The 18,910-nt window shown below is 38.3% G+C and overlaps 1 protein-coding gene and 1 long non-coding RNA gene across 2 annotated transcripts; both read left to right on the top strand.

Moving 5' to 3' along the window:
- Window positions 1-513: 513 nt before the first annotated feature.
- Window positions 514-11,501, top strand: LOC121947722 (probable E3 SUMO-protein ligase RNF212). Its single transcript, XM_042492813.1, has 12 exons — window positions 514-622; window positions 2,237-2,298; window positions 3,482-3,556; window positions 3,686-3,742; window positions 3,975-4,033; window positions 4,142-4,201; window positions 5,908-5,966; window positions 6,706-6,766; window positions 7,869-7,911; window positions 8,115-8,169; window positions 10,181-10,250; window positions 11,256-11,501. Exons 1-12 carry the CDS (start codon window positions 514-516, stop codon window positions 11,377-11,379), a joined length of 834 nt encoding a protein of 277 aa, XP_042348747.1. The 3' UTR covers window positions 11,380-11,501.
- A 3,568-nt stretch (window positions 11,502-15,069) lies between these two features.
- LOC121947695 lies at window positions 15,070-16,633 on the top strand. Its single transcript, XR_006106101.1, has 3 exons — window positions 15,070-15,308; window positions 16,055-16,255; window positions 16,370-16,633. It is a non-coding gene; the product is annotated as an uncharacterized LOC121947695 (long non-coding RNA).
- The last annotated feature ends 2,277 nt before the right edge of the window (window positions 16,634-18,910 follow it).

Genomic DNA, 18,910 nt, shown 5'->3' with positions numbered 1-18,910 from the left:
TTAGATACTTATAACATTAACGTGAAATAGAGAGTAAACATTTAACATAGCTAATTTTAAAGTTACTTTAGATGATAAGTCAAAAGACAAACGTCTCTTTTGTAACGTTAATTTATTTTAACATTAATTAAACAAAATTAAAAGAGCTGGTAACATTACCCGCCAGGACTCGTCTCTCGTAGATCCGTTAGTCATGCTAGCTAGTTAGCTAGTTAGCTAGTTAGCACATAGCTTCACTTGCAGCGGGATGCCTCAGGTAACGTAATCCAGCGTTACTTGTACTTAACGTTACTTTTACAAGGCGGTAATGGTAGCCGTGTTATAGTTGTATTATAGTAAGTTATCTTAAACTTAAAACAAACACTGATTTAAACCACTAAATGAGGGAGTCTGCTGTAATAACTTGTGTTAACTGAGTCAACAAACTGCTAACGGAACTCCTAGCAACAGCGAGCTAGCAGCGTCGGTTAGCTTAACGTTAAATTTAACACAAATCTTCTCACAGGTGTAAAAATGTCTTACTGGATCTGCTGCAACTCCTGCTTCCTCTCCCCCAGTGCTGAAAGGAAACTGGCTGTCACAACGTGTGGCCATGTCATCTGCAGCGTGTGTTATATGAAAGGTACAAACAGGTTTATGATGCTAACAGACAGCCAAAACAGTCCCAGCGGGGGATGTTTGTGTGTGTTTAACAGTCCTGCACCGTGTCTTCACTTCAGCTGCACCTGGCAGGTGAAGTGTGATTAAATAGGGACATCTGTTGGATTTCAAGTGCTATTACAGAAGTGATGACTCAGTGCAGACACTTACATTTTCCAGGCTGTGGACACAAACCCACATTACATAAACTTTCCAAGAGAAAGACACATTTCAGACAGCATTTGTTTGTTTATTAAGATCCCTTTTAGCTTCTGTGTTAAACAGTAGCTGCTTTTCTTAAATAAACTTTTCTTAACAAGGTTCCAAAGTGCTTTTCAGACAAGCTATAGATTAAAATCAAAGCAGCTATAAAACAACAATAAAATAAAATGCAAACAGCAGAGTGATCATGTATAAATACTGGGGGGAAAATGTATAAAAAGTGGCGTACAATGGCTGCAAAGGGATGATAAAACCTAGCAATAGCCACATATTAAATATTCATAAATGCTTTCCTACAAAAGAAAGTCTTTAGATGAAATTTAAAAGATGCTAATAAAGTGGCCAGTGTGATCTCAATAGGCAAATTGTTCCACAGTTTTGGAGCTCTGACAGCAAAGGTACAATCACCTTTTGTCATGAGCTAAAAATATGAATACACATCCATATCATTCATACTCAGTCTGACTAAACACATTTTAACAACAATACAACACACAACAATTAACACAAACTCAAAGATTGAATTATATATACAGTAGCTAAATAGTGATAGTTTAGAAAATAAAGTACTTGAAAACATATCCACTAAATCACAAGACAAATTAGATAGATAGCTCAAAATGCATTTCATATCTTCAAGACCATCAAAAGTATATATAATATATGGTGTTTTACACTATTCCTTGTGTAAATAAATACAATCTTAACTTTTTGTGAAAACATATTGTATTGCTTTCAGAAATAACAAAATAACTTGGTAATGAATTCCATGCCACCATTGCTCGATAAAGCACAAACGACTCTTTGATGACTGCCGAGTAGAGTAATAATGTCAGTCCAAAAAAAAAAAAGGCAATTGACTATAAAGTGTTTCTGGAGTTTTAGTTGTGATAATATTTCTTATAAAAGTCACTCGAGAATAATGCAACCTACTTTTCACACTGGGTCTGATTGTTATGTGCCAGCAGAGGGAGTAAAATCTCTTATCCGGTCATGCTCTGTTAGCGGGTGCTTCCTATCCTCAAATGAGATAAGAGTGAAATTACACCATTCAACAGTGGATATGGGATTTCTTGAAGTACCCCTGGTCCCACTTTGGGAGCCTCTAATCATGTTCGCAAGCCACGGGTCTGTTCCTGATGGCTCTAATCTCAATCTCAAGGGTTTGATTATGTTTAATTCGCTCTGGCTTTCAGGGTTAGACCCAGGGGTTACACTTAATTAATTTTAGGTCTCAGGCGAAAGCACTTTGAGACCCTTTTTTGTTTAGCTCTTGTATTGGATTCAGAGTCTACGTGTCCTCTTTTCAGTATTAACCTAAAAAGATTATGCATGTTGTATTTTTGTCCGTATGTAATTGCAACTCTTCTTTCAGGCAAACCAGGCAAGTGTTTAATATGCAGTGCCAAATGCCAAGTGTCAGCGCTCTCCGACAAAGTGAGCATTTTCCTTCACACCTTGATTCTTCAGAAAGGGGGTCTGTGACCTCTGGTGGGGTCATCAGAGTTCATGCAGGGAGGCCGCCAAATTATTGTTTGATACATTTTTGAAAGTTTTTGTTTTCTTTTTGAAATGTAAAATATAATAATAATTATAAATAGTAATAACTTTATTTATATAGCACCTTTACATAGTGCTTTGACAAACAAAACATAGCAGAAGCAAGATTTTTGGGGGGGGGTTTAGTAGAAATAAGGGAGAAGAAAGAGAGAAACAAATACAAAACAAAACTAACAACAACCCATATTGATTAGAGTAAATACAATTCAAAGAATATTAGCAGTAGTAGTACTAATAATAGGATTAAACCAGTCGAGACAGATTAAAAGAATAAATTAAAAGACAAACTAAAATAGACAAATTAAAATAGACAACATCGCATAAAAGCACGTCTATGAAAATAGATTTTAAGAGGTGTTTAAAAGAAGTCTCTGATTCTGCAGCCTTATCTCCTCGGGCAGGTCGTTCCAAAGCCAAGGGGTCCTGATGGCAAAAGCACGGTCACCTTTTTATTGTTTTAAGCCCCGACTTTGAAACGGCCACCAAGGCACTACCCGAGGATCTCATAACGGGTCAACATTTCTGTCATGTAGCCTGGGGCCAGACCCAAATGAGCTTTTAAAGGGTAAAATGTTAAAAATCTGTTCTAAAACGAACAAAAAGCCAGTGGAGGGAAACCAGGATCGGGATTATGTAATGCCATCGATTAGAAACTGTGAGAAGCCTATATCTATGAAAATACACATTCAAGTGAATCCAACTTATTTTGCCTTTTTGCAGCAATTTATCTTTATGAAGTTTCCTCTCTCACCTACCCGAAAAGCAAACACAGCTCAAGACAGAAGCTGATATTGTCCTCTGTCCGTCTAATTTATTATGCTACTGAACTTCATAATAACATACTGTATGTAGTCAGGAGTCCCTGCCCTCTCTCTCTTTCGGCTTTGGGGTCCTTAGCCTAAAAAACATTGAAGCTCCGTGCTTTACATTGAGTGGTCTCAGTGGGTGGCAGTAGGGCTATCTGTGTTGGTTTTAAAGTTAAACTTTAAAACTTCACAGACACACTTATCATTTTACAATCCTACCACCATAACAGTCATGTAAAATGTCTTTGTTTCAGAGCAGCTCAGAGGTGAAGGCCCTGTTCTCCGACATCAACGCCGTGGCAACCAAACACTTCACGGAAATCAGCAAAGTTTGGTCATTTCTGTTTTATTTTCTTTTCCATGTTGGAAATAAAGATCTAACTAATTTAAGTTCTGTGTGCAATATTTGTATTTTTACATTGTTTATGGTGCATATTCTCATTACACTGTTTTTTCAGGTTATAATGTTCCAGGCAAGACATCAGAAGAGACTTTTGACTCACTACCAACAAAAGGTGAGAGACATTTGTGTTGCTGCCGTGGATTTTGGTTGTTGCGTATTTGTGTGTGATTTTGAGCATTTGTTAAGGAAAGGAATTCATTTTCCATTAAATGTTGCTGTGCAGGAAAACTGTGTGTCATACCTCATTTTGATCCCCCCAACCATGTGGACAGTATGATTTATTTACTTTCCTGTTTTATTTGCTTCAACCATTTGTGGATCACCAACAATTTTATTAATTACAGAATGAGAAACTCAATGAGGCATTAGTCAAGATGAAGACAGAAATGCAGCAGATGGCAAAGTATGTTAAGTTTATAATCCATGTTTATACATATTCCCAAACTGCAGTTTATGAGAAGTTTGGTGCATTTCTTTTTTGTTTTAGTTTTCATTTGTTTGGCCTCTTTAGGAAGCTGAATGAACAGAGTGCCTACATCACTAAACTGGAAAACTCTCTCCAGCATCAGAGGTACTGCACAGAGAAGATGCTTATTAAAAAATCATATAAGATACATACTGATGTTTTGATAATAGATATTAAAAGATGAGTAACCCCCATCTGTAGGTCATGTGTTACATTTATCCTTCTCCAAGATTTTAGACACATTACATATGAGTCAGTGTATCGGTGCTTGTAAATCTGATCTGTAGCAGACAATTTTTCCAACTTTTACAGCCACCATGCTGAGTAATGAATCTTAAACTGTTTCACAAACCAGATTGTCCTGAAAAAAATGTTTTATTTTCTTTAGTATTCTGCTGACGTTTCTTTTTTTTTTAACTTTTGTCTTTATTATTTTTATTTATTTATCCTTCTCCAAGATTTTAGACACATTACATATGAGTCAGTGTATCGGTGCTTGTAAATCTGATCTGTAGCAGACAATTTTTCCAACTTTTACAGCCACCATGCTGAGTAATGAATCTTAAACTGTTTCACAAACCAGATTGTCCTGAAAAAAATGTTTTATTTTCTTTAGTATTCTGCTGACGTTTCTTTTTTTTTTTAACTTTTTGTCTTTATTATTTTTATTTATTTATTTATTTATTTTTATTTTTATTTTTTTTTTTTTTAACAACTGAGAAACATTTAAAAGATAAAACCAGAAAAATAGGATTATAATTAAACAAAATTACTCTAAAATAGATGAGTAAACTATTTAAAAATAAATGAGTAAATAAATAAAATAAAAATATAATATAATAAAATAAATCAAATAAAAATACATCAATCGTTTAGCTATGGTCACAAAACATATCTTCTTTCCATAGAGATCAGATAAAGTCTAGCCAGCTAGGTCATAAAAGGTTCCCAATTTTTTTTTTAGAAATATGTCCAACTTATTTTTTAGGGTATAAGCGGCTGCTCAAGACATAAATATTCACTAAAACTTTGTTTAAACAAATGATGTTTCATTTTTAATTTCCCTCTCTGTAGACGTTATTTTCAGCGTCCTCCATTCGCAGGATTCAAACATTAAACATCAAATGTCTCTCTGCATCTGTGATTATGATGATAATGACATGAAAAACTAAAATTTGGCTAAATGAGGATGTGTGGAGGTAATAAAACCTGTAATGCTTTGGGATTAAATGTCTCTTTGGGTTTGACAGCAGCGTTACATTTATTTCCCCCTCACCTCTCACTAGGTGTCACTCCCTGCACATCTACTCCTGGAAAGTTACAACCACAACCAACTCTGAATTTAAGGGACAAGTTTTTTGTTTGTTTGTAAAGACCAGCAAGTATATCTTTTAAAAAAAAAGCAACAACATCTAAGTACAAGTCACAGATTTAACACTGATACTTACCTAAAATATGTTTCAAAAGTTTTTACAGCCTACAGTGTCAGAAAAAAATGTAGGTCATCCTCAGAGAGCTTTACTGTATTTACTTGTAATTCTTGAGTACTGCAGCAAAGTCATTTTTTAAAAGAAACAGACTAAGATATCACTAATACAAGCAACATTTCATAAAAAATATTCTTTAAATTAGATTATTTAAATGATGTTTATCTTCGCTTGCTTTTGTATAGTTTATCTTCTCTTATCTAACTTGAGTACAGCTTGAAAGAAGAGTCCTCATCCATTTTCTCGCTCGAGTGCTGATGTTAGAAGCAGCTGTGTGTGTTTATTTCAAACTCACTGACCTTGTTTATTCCTCTTTTCACTCAGTGCCAAAGTTTCATCAGCGCCTCAGATGAGCCACAGTTGCCATACTCCACATAAATCTGGTAAACAACAATAACATAATTTCATGTCGCACTGGTATTGATCATTGCAGACAGTATTATATTGTAATCTACAGAAAGCAGCACTACAGGCAAAACCACATAAGTTGAGTCAAAGTCAAGTCCAAGTCTGACCAGATCATGTCAAGACCGAGTCCAAATGGGTTTGAGTCAGAGTCATGACTGCGCTCTGATGGCAGTTCTCATTCATTATTCTTAATACTGTTGTTTTGCTGTTGTTTATGGTAGAAGTCACATGGAATATACTGTAAAACTTCAATTAGTAGCTCCAGCTGTTATTTGCTTAAATCACTGAACTCAGCAGGCTTATATTTGGGACAGGCGTCTATATGGGACAGGCTTTTAATTCCTTTCACACAAAACTTGCTCAGAAAAGATGGAAATCCAATCAAATTAAATCAGGATTTGACATTATGATTTTTCTGCTTTTTAAGACGGAGCCGTCAAAACTAATACTTGTTGCATAGCAGCTGTTCAACAAAAGCCTTTCAGAAATACAAGTAAGAAAATGAAGTGAGAAAAACAGCCGAGCAGGAGGTGCTCGTGGCTGGAAAAACGCTAACTGAGCCGCTGACTGACCATAAAACTGGCTCGTGTCACGTCTTTGCGGTCATATCACTGAACCATGTATTTTCATACATTCCCTGCATGACTGCCAATGTCTCATATTCCTTAATAATGTACGCTGGTTGTTAATATTGTGTTCCTTGTTTGGTGTCAGTCCTGCAGATCCCGTATAATTCCCCGATGTCTCTCTCCAGACACTCATCGACCACTAATGTGTGAGTATTCATAAATGTTTCCATATAACTGAACATCTTTAACTTCCTTTTATGTTCACTTTTGCTTTACACTCTCTCCACCTCATCTGTGTTTCTTTTCACTCTTCCCTTCATTACCTCTCACCGTTAGAGTGAGAGAGAGAGAAAGTTGAAGGTATTTCTCAGTGCAAACAAGCTATATCCTGGGTTCAGCCCCGATGTCTTATGTTAGCTTTAGCTGCTGTATAGCTTTGCCCTGCCCTGCGGTTATCTACACACACACCTGAATAAGCGAAGCTTTGCTTGGGTTTAGTCAGGATTCCCTATTGGGTTTCCCAGACACCGTTGACACAGGATTGGTTCTCTGCTTGAGTTTAACAGCACAAATGTTGTTTTATCCGCTGAGACTTTAGATTCTTCTACTGGGCGAACAGATGATGGACAGCGGATATTAACCCCGGTGCAGCGTTACTGCTGCGCCTGCAGGGTCAAACAGTAAATTGGCGATTTGAAGGGAACTGTAAAAAGACCTTTTAATTACAGAGTGCTTTTCAAAACATTTAGATTTTAATGACTGAATTAAATAAAAAAATCAGAAGTTTTGCACAACGAATTAGTTTCATTTGTAGAAACCCCAAGGCTCTCGTTAAAGTATTTCTCAAAATTTGGACACATGCCGAATGTTAAGAGAAAATTATCTTCGAAATATACAAATATCATATAGAATTTTGAATAAACAAATACATAACACTAGTATTGGTTCTCTTTAGGAAGATTTTCTGCTGAAATGGTGTGCAATATTATTATAAATTTTAATTTGTAAATCCAACATGTAAAAGCATGGACTTATCTGACTGTAGTAAAATAGTTTTTCAATGATCAACTTATGCTTCATTTGAAATTCCAATTTTAATAATTTAATGCACATTTTCTATGGGTAAATTGGTTTGTATCCTCCTGAAATATCAGTATTTCACAGAGTGTAATTCTGTCTTTGGAATTAAACTACAGACGCTGCTGTTACACAGACATTTGGCTTGTTATAAAACACTTTAAGCACCGCTGTGGTGCTCAGCCAACTGAACCCAACTAGACTAATGAAGCGTGCTCTCGTGTCTTGCAGCCATGAAAACATGGACGTGGATGAAAGGAGTCTGTTCAGGAAAGTGAGTGTCATAACTCCACCTGTATTAAGATTCCCTTTCTGCTATACAGTTTGTGTAATGTAACGTATGAGCTCTCAAGACCAGACAATATCTTGACATTTATTTCAGGACTTAAGCACATGGAGAATGAAAGTGTTGAAAAACAAGCACATAAAAAGAGATGATTTATGAGGTTTGTGTCTGTGTGTGTATTCGTCTTTCAGCCTAACACCGTCCCCAGACTGTCGTTAATCAGTCCGCCACAGGATGGACGAATGGGTACGTGCTCCTCCGGCCATGAAACTTCTGTTTTTGGTACTCACTGAAGGAAGACCTGTACGTGTCAATTTTAGCTCGTAATCTGTGATCTGTTTTGGTGATTTCTCTGTGCCAGTAAAGGGACAGCTCAACCCCAAATCACAAATACATATTTTACCTTTAGTGCCATTTATCAGTCTAGATTGTTTTGCTGTGAGCTGCTGAGTGATGTCTGCCTTCTCTCTAATATAACAGAAATAGATGGTGCTTGGCTTGTGGTGATGAAGGTGCCAAAAAATTAAAAACTCCACTGTAATGTCTCTTTCAAGAAATCATGACTCGTTTACTCGAGATAATCCACAGACCTTATCGTGAGCAGTTTCATGTGGGAACTATTTTCTTTGTATTGAACTACAATCGCCAACCGTATCAGTGTGCATCTACTGCGAGCTCATCTGGTGCCTCTAAGACAGCAAACGTGTCCTACTGAAATTAGCGCCCCAAAAATTACATAACGTACTCTCGAAGGATTATTGAGAGCTCTCATATACAACGTCAAGAAAAATACAACAAAATACACAAAAATACAAGTAAAAGTGCACATCAAGAAGATTAATGAAATAATCTAACCAATTAAAAGCAATTAAATCAATACGTGAGAATAGATAAGATAAAAAATGGTGTAGGGTAGCTGCAGACTGTGACAGAATTATTGGTGATCAGAGATCTGAACTGACCGATGGATAAAAGCTGAATTGAGTTTCAGAGTGGTTTGTAGGATGTTCAGTGTGTTCGGGGCAAAGCTACAAACCGTGCATGAGGACAGCCTGCTAACGTTAAAGCTTAGCAGAGGAGGAGGCCGATAAACATCTTATGCTGTCACAAACACGAGCCTCTTAACCACGAGTAGATGCACATTTCCTTCTGCACAGTGATACAACTGACAAGAGTAGTTTGGTGAAAAGAAAATAGTTCCTACATGAAATTGCTCATAACGAGGTCTGTGGATTATCTCGACTAACCGGGTCATAATTTCTGAAAAGACACGTGGCTGTTGAGCTTTTCAAATGCATTTTTTGGCGTTTTGAGTAACACAAGCCGAGCATCATCCAAGTCCGTAATATTGGAGAGAAAGCAGACATGTCTACGGCTGATATCTCCTACACACTGCAACCTACAGCAAAACAGTCTGCATTGATAAATAGCACTAAAGGTAAGAGGGGAAAAATGTACTTTGGATTTGAGGGTGAACTGTCCCTTTGAGGCATTATACCATTAAAAATCAGGGTTGGTGGTTTGACATCCTTCCTTTCTCAATCTGTTTGGTGCTAAAGGCACTTCACACATGTTATGCTACCTAGGAAATAACACAATTAAGTCTCTGCGGCATGCATTTACAGTTGGATATTTAGAAACAGTATGTCACACTGAAACAGACATAACTGCACTATAATCCTCTGCCAACTTGTTTTGGGGTTATTGACTTCAGGTTGACCACCCACAGAGATTAAACCCATACAGATGTTGGCTGTTGTTATGTTTGGGATTACACCTCTCTTTTATGATGTCATTAAGTCCTTTAAAGGATTTGACCTCTTTTGTGGCAGATAAATTATGTGACAGCCTTGAAATGTCATGAGGATTGTGGTCATCCTGACTACAGTATGACTGTGTGAATGTTAGGTAAATATTGTTCTGAAGGAAATCACATTATTTGATCAGCAACTGATTTATTGGGTTGTTTAAAATTCCTAATAGACAAGTGTTTTGTCCTGTTAGGCAGCAACATTTAAGTTTGTGTGTGAAAACTGTGGGACACGCATCACTCTGGGCGATGATTCATCCATTTATCTTGTCTTCCTGGAGGATTTTTCTAAATGACACTTGGGGCATGGGATGGAAGAAGAGGCACATAAGCCCATAATGACCCAGAAATAAGTCAGACATTTTAAAAATTATTATGAGCCATTACATCTGTACAGTATGACCTGTGTTAGAGATTAACGTTTCATCTCTCCGCTGTTGTGTTTAGGCACCGTCTCTCACAGATCCTCCAGTCACAGCATGTTGGCCAACCATTCAGCCCGCTCAGCCACAGTCAGGTGACTCATTTCATTCATTAAAGGCATCGTTAAAAAATCTGAATAAAGCAGATTTAGAATTTCATATGTCTGAACTTTGACAAGCTCAGTTATTTTATCTTTAATGTTCACACTAACTTGTTTGAGTGGTTGTGATCCTAACGAGTCTGCAAAAAATGGTTTTGAGCAGAACACCTGCGTCAGTTTTGGTATCAATAGCTTAGTTAAATCAAGTAATTTAAAAGATAAGTCTGGTGATTTTCTACATTTTTCTTATTGTAAACAAATTTCATGACTGCAGAGGCTGTGGGAGCCCAGAGAGGCAAGGTGAAAAAAATTGTGGACAATGTTGGTTTATCTCCTACAGACGAGATATGATCTCCAACGTACGAATGTTATCGCCTACATAGCTGTCCGTGGTGCTGAAACAATAGTTAAAAGCAAAACTCGGCCTGTTGGGTGGCGTAAATGTGTGGGAGGCTAATCAGAGTTTGCACAGTAGCTTTTGTTTTGATGATCACAGTCTGGGAAATGTCGATGATTTGCAGCAACATTGACTGTGACAGTGCAGCTGGTGGAAATAGCATGCATTTTCTCCATATGCCAAATATGGTAAAAAATTACGCTGTCAGGAAAAAAGAAGCCCAGAATGACACCCAGAAACAATATTATTCATGTTTTTGCTTTGAGGGCTGTGGGATCAAAGAATTACAGTTTGAATGGGTTTCAATGTTTTTTTGCTCTCAACAGTATGAATGTAACAACGTTTGTTTACACGGTGTGTTTTAGACTTATTGTTGGAGCTGAGCTTGAATTTCCAAGATTACACAAAACACACAATCTTGCCATAATTTATGCCATATGCTTTAACACAGCCAAAATTATAAAAAAAATGAAGAATGAAAAGCACTTCAAACAGTCCCTAAGGGTTAAATACACCTGAAGTGTCAATAAACTCTCCTCTCTTCTTTCACCTCCTTCCTTTTTTCTCCTCTCCTCTCCTCTCCTCCTCTTTTCTCTCCTCAGTCATTTTCAGGGACGACCACTCACCCCTGATATTTCGTACGGACAGAGCCCCGGGTGGAAGTCTCCGGTCTTCAAACCGTCCTTCAGACACTCCATGTCCTCCCTGGTCTGCCCTCCTCCTTAACAAACACACCATCATAAACTGTCATGAAGAAAAAAAACACAGCCGGCCTATGACATTTATTTTCAGGTCTTTATGTCTCTACCACCTGAAAGACGTCACCAAAGAGTTTGTGTGTTGTGTTTTAACGGCCCCTTAAATGCGTCCTCCTTGTGTTGTACTGTGTATTGATGACTAAACACTGATTCTGTTGTTAAATGGTCTCATGATCAATAAAACGTGATGAAATAATGACTTTAGTCTGGTTGTTTTTAATTAAAAACATGGTGTATGGTGTCTGGTGTGTTGTCATGGGAGTTATAGTTGTTTAGTCGTGTTGTTTTGAATCTGAATAATTTCACTAATCCAGCAGAGTCTCTCACCCGAGGCACGAATCGATGCTCACTCTGCTGCACCTGCACCTGCTCAGTTTACCAGATAAACTGGGATTATGTTCATGGAAAATGCGTACGTACAATACAAGACTTTGCAGTGACAACAAGAAGGCCCTTCAGGCAGCGACGAAGCAAACTACCCTCAACAAAAGTCTCTGCACTCCCGGCCTGCTGCCGCTAACTTCAGTAACACGACTCGGGATTTCACCTCCAAAATCTTGTTACAAAACAGCTGCAAGTGAAGGCAAAGCAAAGTGTAGCCATATAGAAACATGATATCACCCGAAGTCATCGCAGAAAGGAGAAGCTGATGCGGTGGAGCGGGCGGCGAGGACAGCCAGATGTGTTCAGGCAGGTCGAGTCTCTTTGTCGACCTGCGTTTTTGCCTCTATTGTCCCCGGTTGTCAGGGTGCTGAATGGTGTCTATTGAAGAGGGCTCAGGTGTGAGTGTGTGTGTGTGTGTGTGTGTTCTGGGTTTGAACACGCTATATTGAGGCACTTACTAATGTATGTGTGTGTGTGTGTGTGTGTGTGTGTGTGTGTGTGTGTGTGTGTGTGTGTAGTTAAGGGCATTGTACAGAGTCAGTAGGCCTGATCCTCCTCTGCGCTCTGGTGGGATTTGAAGTCGTTTCCTGTTTTTTAAGGTCCACTTAAGAGAGAAATGGCTCCCTGGGGCAGACTGTCATGGTGTCACACTCTGACAGGGAGAGGACTAAATCAGAATAATCTTTCCCTCATGCCCACACACAGACACACACACACACACACACACACACACACACACACACACTGGGTTATCTCTTGTACTGTACTTCTCACAGTTTCAGTAATATTGTGTTTCTTTTCAGATAAAGTCACACAATTCTCAAGACATCTCCTTCTCCCTCTTTATGTCTCTTCCCTCTCTAACTTTCCCCTCTGCACATATACTCTCTCTCTCACACACACACACACACACACACACACACACACGCACCTCTGCGTGCCTCCAGGCTGTACAAATGAGCCCTGCCACTTCAGAGAGCTAAAGAAAACTATTCTGATGTCAGTGGTAATTATTCAGCAGCATGTTCCCACAGCTTGTCCTCCCCTCCCTCCCTCGTTCTCTCTCTGGTCTCTCCATCTCCATCTTTCTATGTGTGTGTGTGTGTGTGTGTGAAAGAGAAGCTTCTCTCTTAATCTGATCCAGATTTCACACTTTGTCACTCAGTATTTCAGTCTTGTACCTTTTGGTGCTGTAAGTGTAATCCCCTCTAGGCAAGACACGACATGAACTAAATGATTTCACACCGGAGCTATTTGTCTTTTCTGAGGCGCACAGGAAGAAAGCGTTCCCGTGTATAAGCACCTTTACTGTTTTACATTTAGGAGGACTAATGAAGATGTTTTTGTGTTCAAATACATTTAAAAAGAAACACTGTGAGGATTTATTGTAGTGTTTTCACCTATTATGAATCAAATATTCATTATAACGGGAGTATTTTAAGCATTTATGTTTCTGTATGTTTCCATTTTTTAGGGGAGTTTTTCCTTTTCCGAAGTAAGAGTAGAAGGGCAGATGGTTGAATTGTATATTATATATATATATATATATATATATATATATATATATATATATATATTCACATAATTGATGTGAACACTTATTTCAAGACCAAATAAATGAATTATTTGGGATTTAACACACAAGAATGGATTGGGGTTTCTTGCCCTGACTTCATAACAGTGTTGCATATATTATCTTTTTTACATCTTGATATTGATTTCAGGAATATCACTGGATCACTGAATGGGCCTACCTGGCAGGACCTCCTGGCCTTCACCTGCAGTATGTCACCTGAAGAGACACGTACAGACCAGGAAGAGACTAAAAAAGACCACAAAGACATACAATGAGACCACAATAAGATGCAAAGGAACTACGAAAATGGGCAAAACAGCTACAAAGAGACACAAAACGACAAAAAACAGACACAAAAGAAACAGAAAAGACACACTAGTACTTCAAAGAGACACAAAACAACCACATAAAGGCTTTTTTCATGATTTTGGAGCAGGTAGCAGGCTCGCACCCAAATGCAGGTAATAAATGAGGCAGCTGGATGGATTTAAAATTTAATTTAAAAATGCTTACAGTCCCAAAATCAGGCAGGCAGAGGAAAAGGCAGCAACAGAACTCCAAACCAAAAATGAAGATAAACTGACAAAGAACAGGAAGAGCTATGAGCTATGAGACACTAACTGGGAGAGAACAGGTGAGCTGACTAGTGAGGGACAGGTGAAACCAATCAGGGAGGGGCAGACGATCAAAACTGGCAGGAAAACACAAGGGCAGGACGTCGACTGAGCTGAGACAAGAGGAGAGGTGGGTAACAAAAGAAAGCAGAAGCGTGAACAAAGAATATACAAATAAAACAAAGGAAAGAAACACAACCTCAAGAGGAGATCAGGGCAGATCATGACACATGAAATAACCACAGTGAAACACAAAATGTCTACAAGGAGACACAGAATGATCACAAGCAGACAAAAAATGACTGCAAAAACACAAAATGACCACAATCAGACATAAAGTAACTACAAAATGACACAGAATGTCTACAAGGAGACACAAAATGATCACAAGGAGATGTAAAGTGACTACAAAGTGATAAAAAATGACCACAAGGAGACATAAAATCACTAAAAAGTGACACAAAGCAACCACAAGGAGACACAAAATGACCACAATCAGACATAAAATAACTACAAAATGACTACAAGGAGACATAAAATCACTAAAAAGTGACACAAGGCAGCCAGAGGGAGACACAAAATGACTACATGGAGACATAAATTACAAAAAAAGTGACACTAAATGACCCAAAAATACACAAAATGACCACGAAGAGACATAAAAAAAATAAACATAACAGACATAAAATAATTACAAAATGTAACAATATGACTACAAGGAAACACAAAACCACAAAAAGATTGATAACGACTTAAAGACGTAAAACCACAGCAAACTGTGTGTGCCCTCCTCACTGGTAGGAGAGGCGGTCGGGCCTTTTGCATATCTTTGTCCGGGGGCTCACTGTCTTATTGTCGGCCTGTGAGCCTCAGGTGATATTTGGTTTCATACAAACACACCAGTCCTTCTGCAGATGGCAGAGAGAAATCTATAGAAAAATAGGCAGCTGAGTGATTGGACGCTGCTCTGATTTGACATCACGGTGATCGGCCTGTAGGTGGCACTGTAGTCTGTCTCAGCCTTTAATGCATCACCTTACCTCCAGTGTGCATTCCTCTGCTGTGTGTGCAGGCCTTTGGACCACAGCTGCCTCTGATAGGGATCTACAGGATGAGGAAGGAACACACACAAACACACACACTCGCATGCACGCACGCTTACACACACATACACGTGCACGCACGTCTATTCACATCTGCGGCTTTTGAAGAAGGTGAAAAGGATGACATCGAGGGATTGTTGGACAAACAGGGCAGCCAGTTTTGTTACATTTTAGCGGAAGAGAGTTGAATAGGGGCGGTTTATGAGTCAAAGAGGAACAGGTGAGGATGGGCAACCTGGACAACTCGCATCAATACACACACACACACACACACACACACACACACACACACACACACACACACACACACACACACAAACACATGCACAGCCATCCCACATGTGAAGGCAGGCAGGCTGTTGCCTTTGAAGGGGCCCGGCCTCCTCCAACTGTCCCTTGCATGCTTGAGTGATGTCAGCACGGCTGTGGAAAGATTCCTTTCCTGTCACACACACACACACACACACACACACACACACACACACACACAAAAACTTCCTTATCACACACAATCTCTTTCACACACCAACTTGCCTTTTTTACTACGTTCTCAAACAAATACACAAACATACACTACTGCTTGCATAACACACATTGACTTTCTTCCTTGCTTTTTCTGTCTTGCACACACACACACACACACACACACTCACACACACTCACACACACACTTGGCAGGATGTGCGGGGAGAAAAAGGGGCGAAAGACAACACCGAGATTAGGAGGCTTTTGTCACGGCTCTGTGGCAGACTTTAAAGGCCTTGGCTCCCTTCCCCTCTGCCAGATTTCTTTCTTTTCTCACCCCGTCTGTCCACATCCCTCTCTTTTCACGGGGGGAAGGTAAACATTTGGTACAGAGAAACGGAGAAAAGGGAGAAAGGGTGGAAGGGAGGGATGGGTGGAGGAAGGATGGAAGCCGCCTGTTGCCCCCTTTTAGCCTCTTTTTGTGTGTTTTTGTTTTCCTAGGTTTAATGGCGGCTTTGTGGCTGTGTGGAGGATGAGTGCAGAGAGGGAGAGGTATGCAAACAGAACGCCGCTTCAGTGCCAGCCAGGTGTCTGCGTTGTTCCCGTCTGCGTGCAAGTGTGATGCATGCATCTGCGCTTTTGTGTGCAACTTCCATGTGTAGCTGTGTGCACACGCTGCATGCACTGTCAGTCTTTTTCCAGGTGAGTGTGTGTGTAGGTATCTTTCTGGTTTCGACGTGTGTGTGTGTGTTTTTCCTCAGGTGTGTGAGCCCTTCATGGTCACTGACTCCTTTCACCTGAGCTGTCCTTTCACAGTGAAAAGGCAGTTGCGGGTGAAAAAGCTCTTTGGACAGCTTCTCTTCATCACCAACCACAGCTGCTGTTGACTCATGCGCCCAGGAATCTCCTCCATGGGTTCACACCCTTTTAACCAGCCAACCGCACACCAGGACCCTCCGAGCACGAGCAAAAGCTCCCACAAGACCTCAAGGACGAAACATTTGCTCTGGCAGTGGATGAGATTTAATAAAAAAGCAGCTATCTTATTGGTCAAAAGAAACAGGGCTGTAAAAGAGAAGAGCGAACCTTCATCTGTAATTTGATTAGTTACTAATTAAAAAAATAAATCCTGATAAAAGTCTGTTCACTGACTCGATTCAGCTCAGCAGAAAACGGTTCAATCGACAGAACAAAATGTTGCAGTTGTACATTTATGCAAACCATGGCTGCAGTGGATGCAGGAGGTTGGGACATTTACAGATAGGTTTTTAACGACCAAACCAGGTAATTTTTTTCTTTATCCTAACCAAGTGTTTTTGTGCCCAAACCTAACCACACACATTAACACTTTAAAACCTGGTCAAATTAGCTTGATTTCTTTCAAAAACATGGAAAAAAGATAAGCAGCTTCAGAAGAAATTACCTAAAAGTAAGCAAGAAATTTAGTTAAAGTAAAAAAAATAAATACATAAAAAAAGTGAAAATGATCAAAACCTAAACCAAACAGCCCCAAAAACAAACAAAATAATGGAAATTTTAAAAAAAAGGAAATGCCCTAAAAAAACTGGTTAAATTATCATAATAATAATAATTTAAGACATAGAATTATCATAACTATAAGTAAATAGTTGGACATTTTCTCATAACTTTTAAACATCTCTTGCCAAGTTGCTCATTGCTTATTTTTCCGTGTTTGTTAAGGAGATCGCAACAATTTATTCGGAGTTCAAAGGTTTGAATATTTGTGAAAGGCGTCTGAACGCAGCACAAGAATTTTGATATTGAGGTTTCAAAGGGTTAATGACAATGTTGTCACAGCATAAAACTGAAAATTGACTCATCAGGAAAGGTAAAGTTTCAACACATCCACTACATATGACACATGAAATCGTAACGTAAATGTGTTTTGCAGAAACGTACAGTGACAACATTGTAATCTGGAGGAAGCGTTCGAGAGTGAAACACTGAGCATCAAACACTTCATTTCTTGATTTTTTGTGAATTTTTATGCACACATTTGTGTCCTTACTGCGTCATTTTAAGGTGAAAATGTTTTAATAAAAGTATTCTGTTAAATTTGTATTAAATACACTAAATACTGTTTTAAATACTGAGTGGTACTTGTCTCTTTGTGTCCCCAGTGAAATCTCTGTAAGACAACGACATAAACATCAAAATATTTCAGATAATTCAAGTAAGTATTTGAATAGTGTCTCTCAGCAATACTCCATCACTAAAAAGCAGAGTCAAACAACAAAGACACAACAAGGACACAACTGTTAAAAAAAGCTACATGGAACAAGTAATTTTGACTGAAGTTTCGTGACAAAAAACAAAACAAAAAAAACCCAAAACAAACCAAAACAGCGACTTCAACCAAACAAAGGATTCATCCTTCATCTCAGCAGCTCAGGAATGTGTTCAGTGAATTCACACCGTTCTGCTCAGTCGGCCACACAGTCGAACACACTGAAGCACAAAGGCCTCCAAAACCACAAGCTCTCAAAGGTCAGAGGTCACATTCACAAAAGTAAAACACTGACAAAGACTTTTCCTCGGATTTTTACTGTATAAAAACGTGTGGGAACATTTCTAAAACCCGGCACTGCACAAAAAGTAAAAATGCATCAAAATCATCACTGAGCAAATTAAAAAATAATTCCACCGTGCATTCAGTATATGGAAATTAATGTATTTTTAATGTTTTTCTCAAAAACATAGTGGAAAAAGAAAAAAAGACAAAACAAAAAAACAAAAGACAACTGGCACTTAAAGGGTTAAAATTCTAAAAATGAATGAATATTGGGTAGTTATGATCAGGACTGATATTGGTTAAAAGATTTAAGTTGGTAAAAGTGGAAATTAATATTAATAAGTAATATTTCTTATATAGTTATTTATAATATTTATTCTTAGAGGGAGTTTTTTTGTTTGTTTTCTTTAATCTGACACCACACACACACACACACACACACACACACACACACACACACAAGAAAATGCACCTAAATCAGTGTAAACTGCTAACATTCATAAGCTCCAAAGTGTGAAAAAAAAGAAAATTCTACTTGGCATTTATTATTTTTTACTATTACTATTACTATTTACATTTTTTTTATTATTTACAATTTATTTTTTTGTGTCAGTTATAATTACGACTGACTTTGGTTAAAAGTTATTAGTCAGTGAAAGTGGAATAATAATAATACTAATATTAATAATAATAATAATAATAATAATAATAATATAAAGACAGTTTGTTGGTGTGGACATTTTTGTCCTCGATTGACACCACAGGAAGTTTTATTAAAAGGGTGCACAAGGTTTAATATTTGTCTCCTAAAATGTTAAAAAAGA

This window comes from Plectropomus leopardus, chromosome 9, assembly GCF_008729295.1.
Source record: "Plectropomus leopardus isolate mb chromosome 9, YSFRI_Pleo_2.0, whole genome shotgun sequence".
Classification (NCBI taxonomy): Eukaryota; Metazoa; Chordata; class Actinopteri; order Perciformes; family Serranidae; genus Plectropomus; species Plectropomus leopardus.
This window is presented reverse-complemented; position numbering and strand designations above follow the sequence as displayed.

What these genes read in the sequence shown, in the direction of transcription:
- LOC121947722 (XM_042492813.1), top strand. Translation starts at nt 514, where the DNA reads ATGTCTTACTGGATCTGCTGCAACTCCTGCTTCCTCTCCCCCAGTGCT. An exon ending in CAGCGTGTGTTATATGAAAG is followed by an intron (nt 623 to 2,236) that starts GTACAAACAGGT and finishes CTCTTCTTTCAG; the next exon opens with GCAAACCAGGCAAGTGTTTA. An exon ending in GCCCGCTCAGCCACAGTCAG is followed by an intron (nt 10,251 to 11,255) that starts GTGACTCATTTC and finishes TTCTCTCCTCAG; the next exon opens with TCATTTTCAGGGACGACCAC.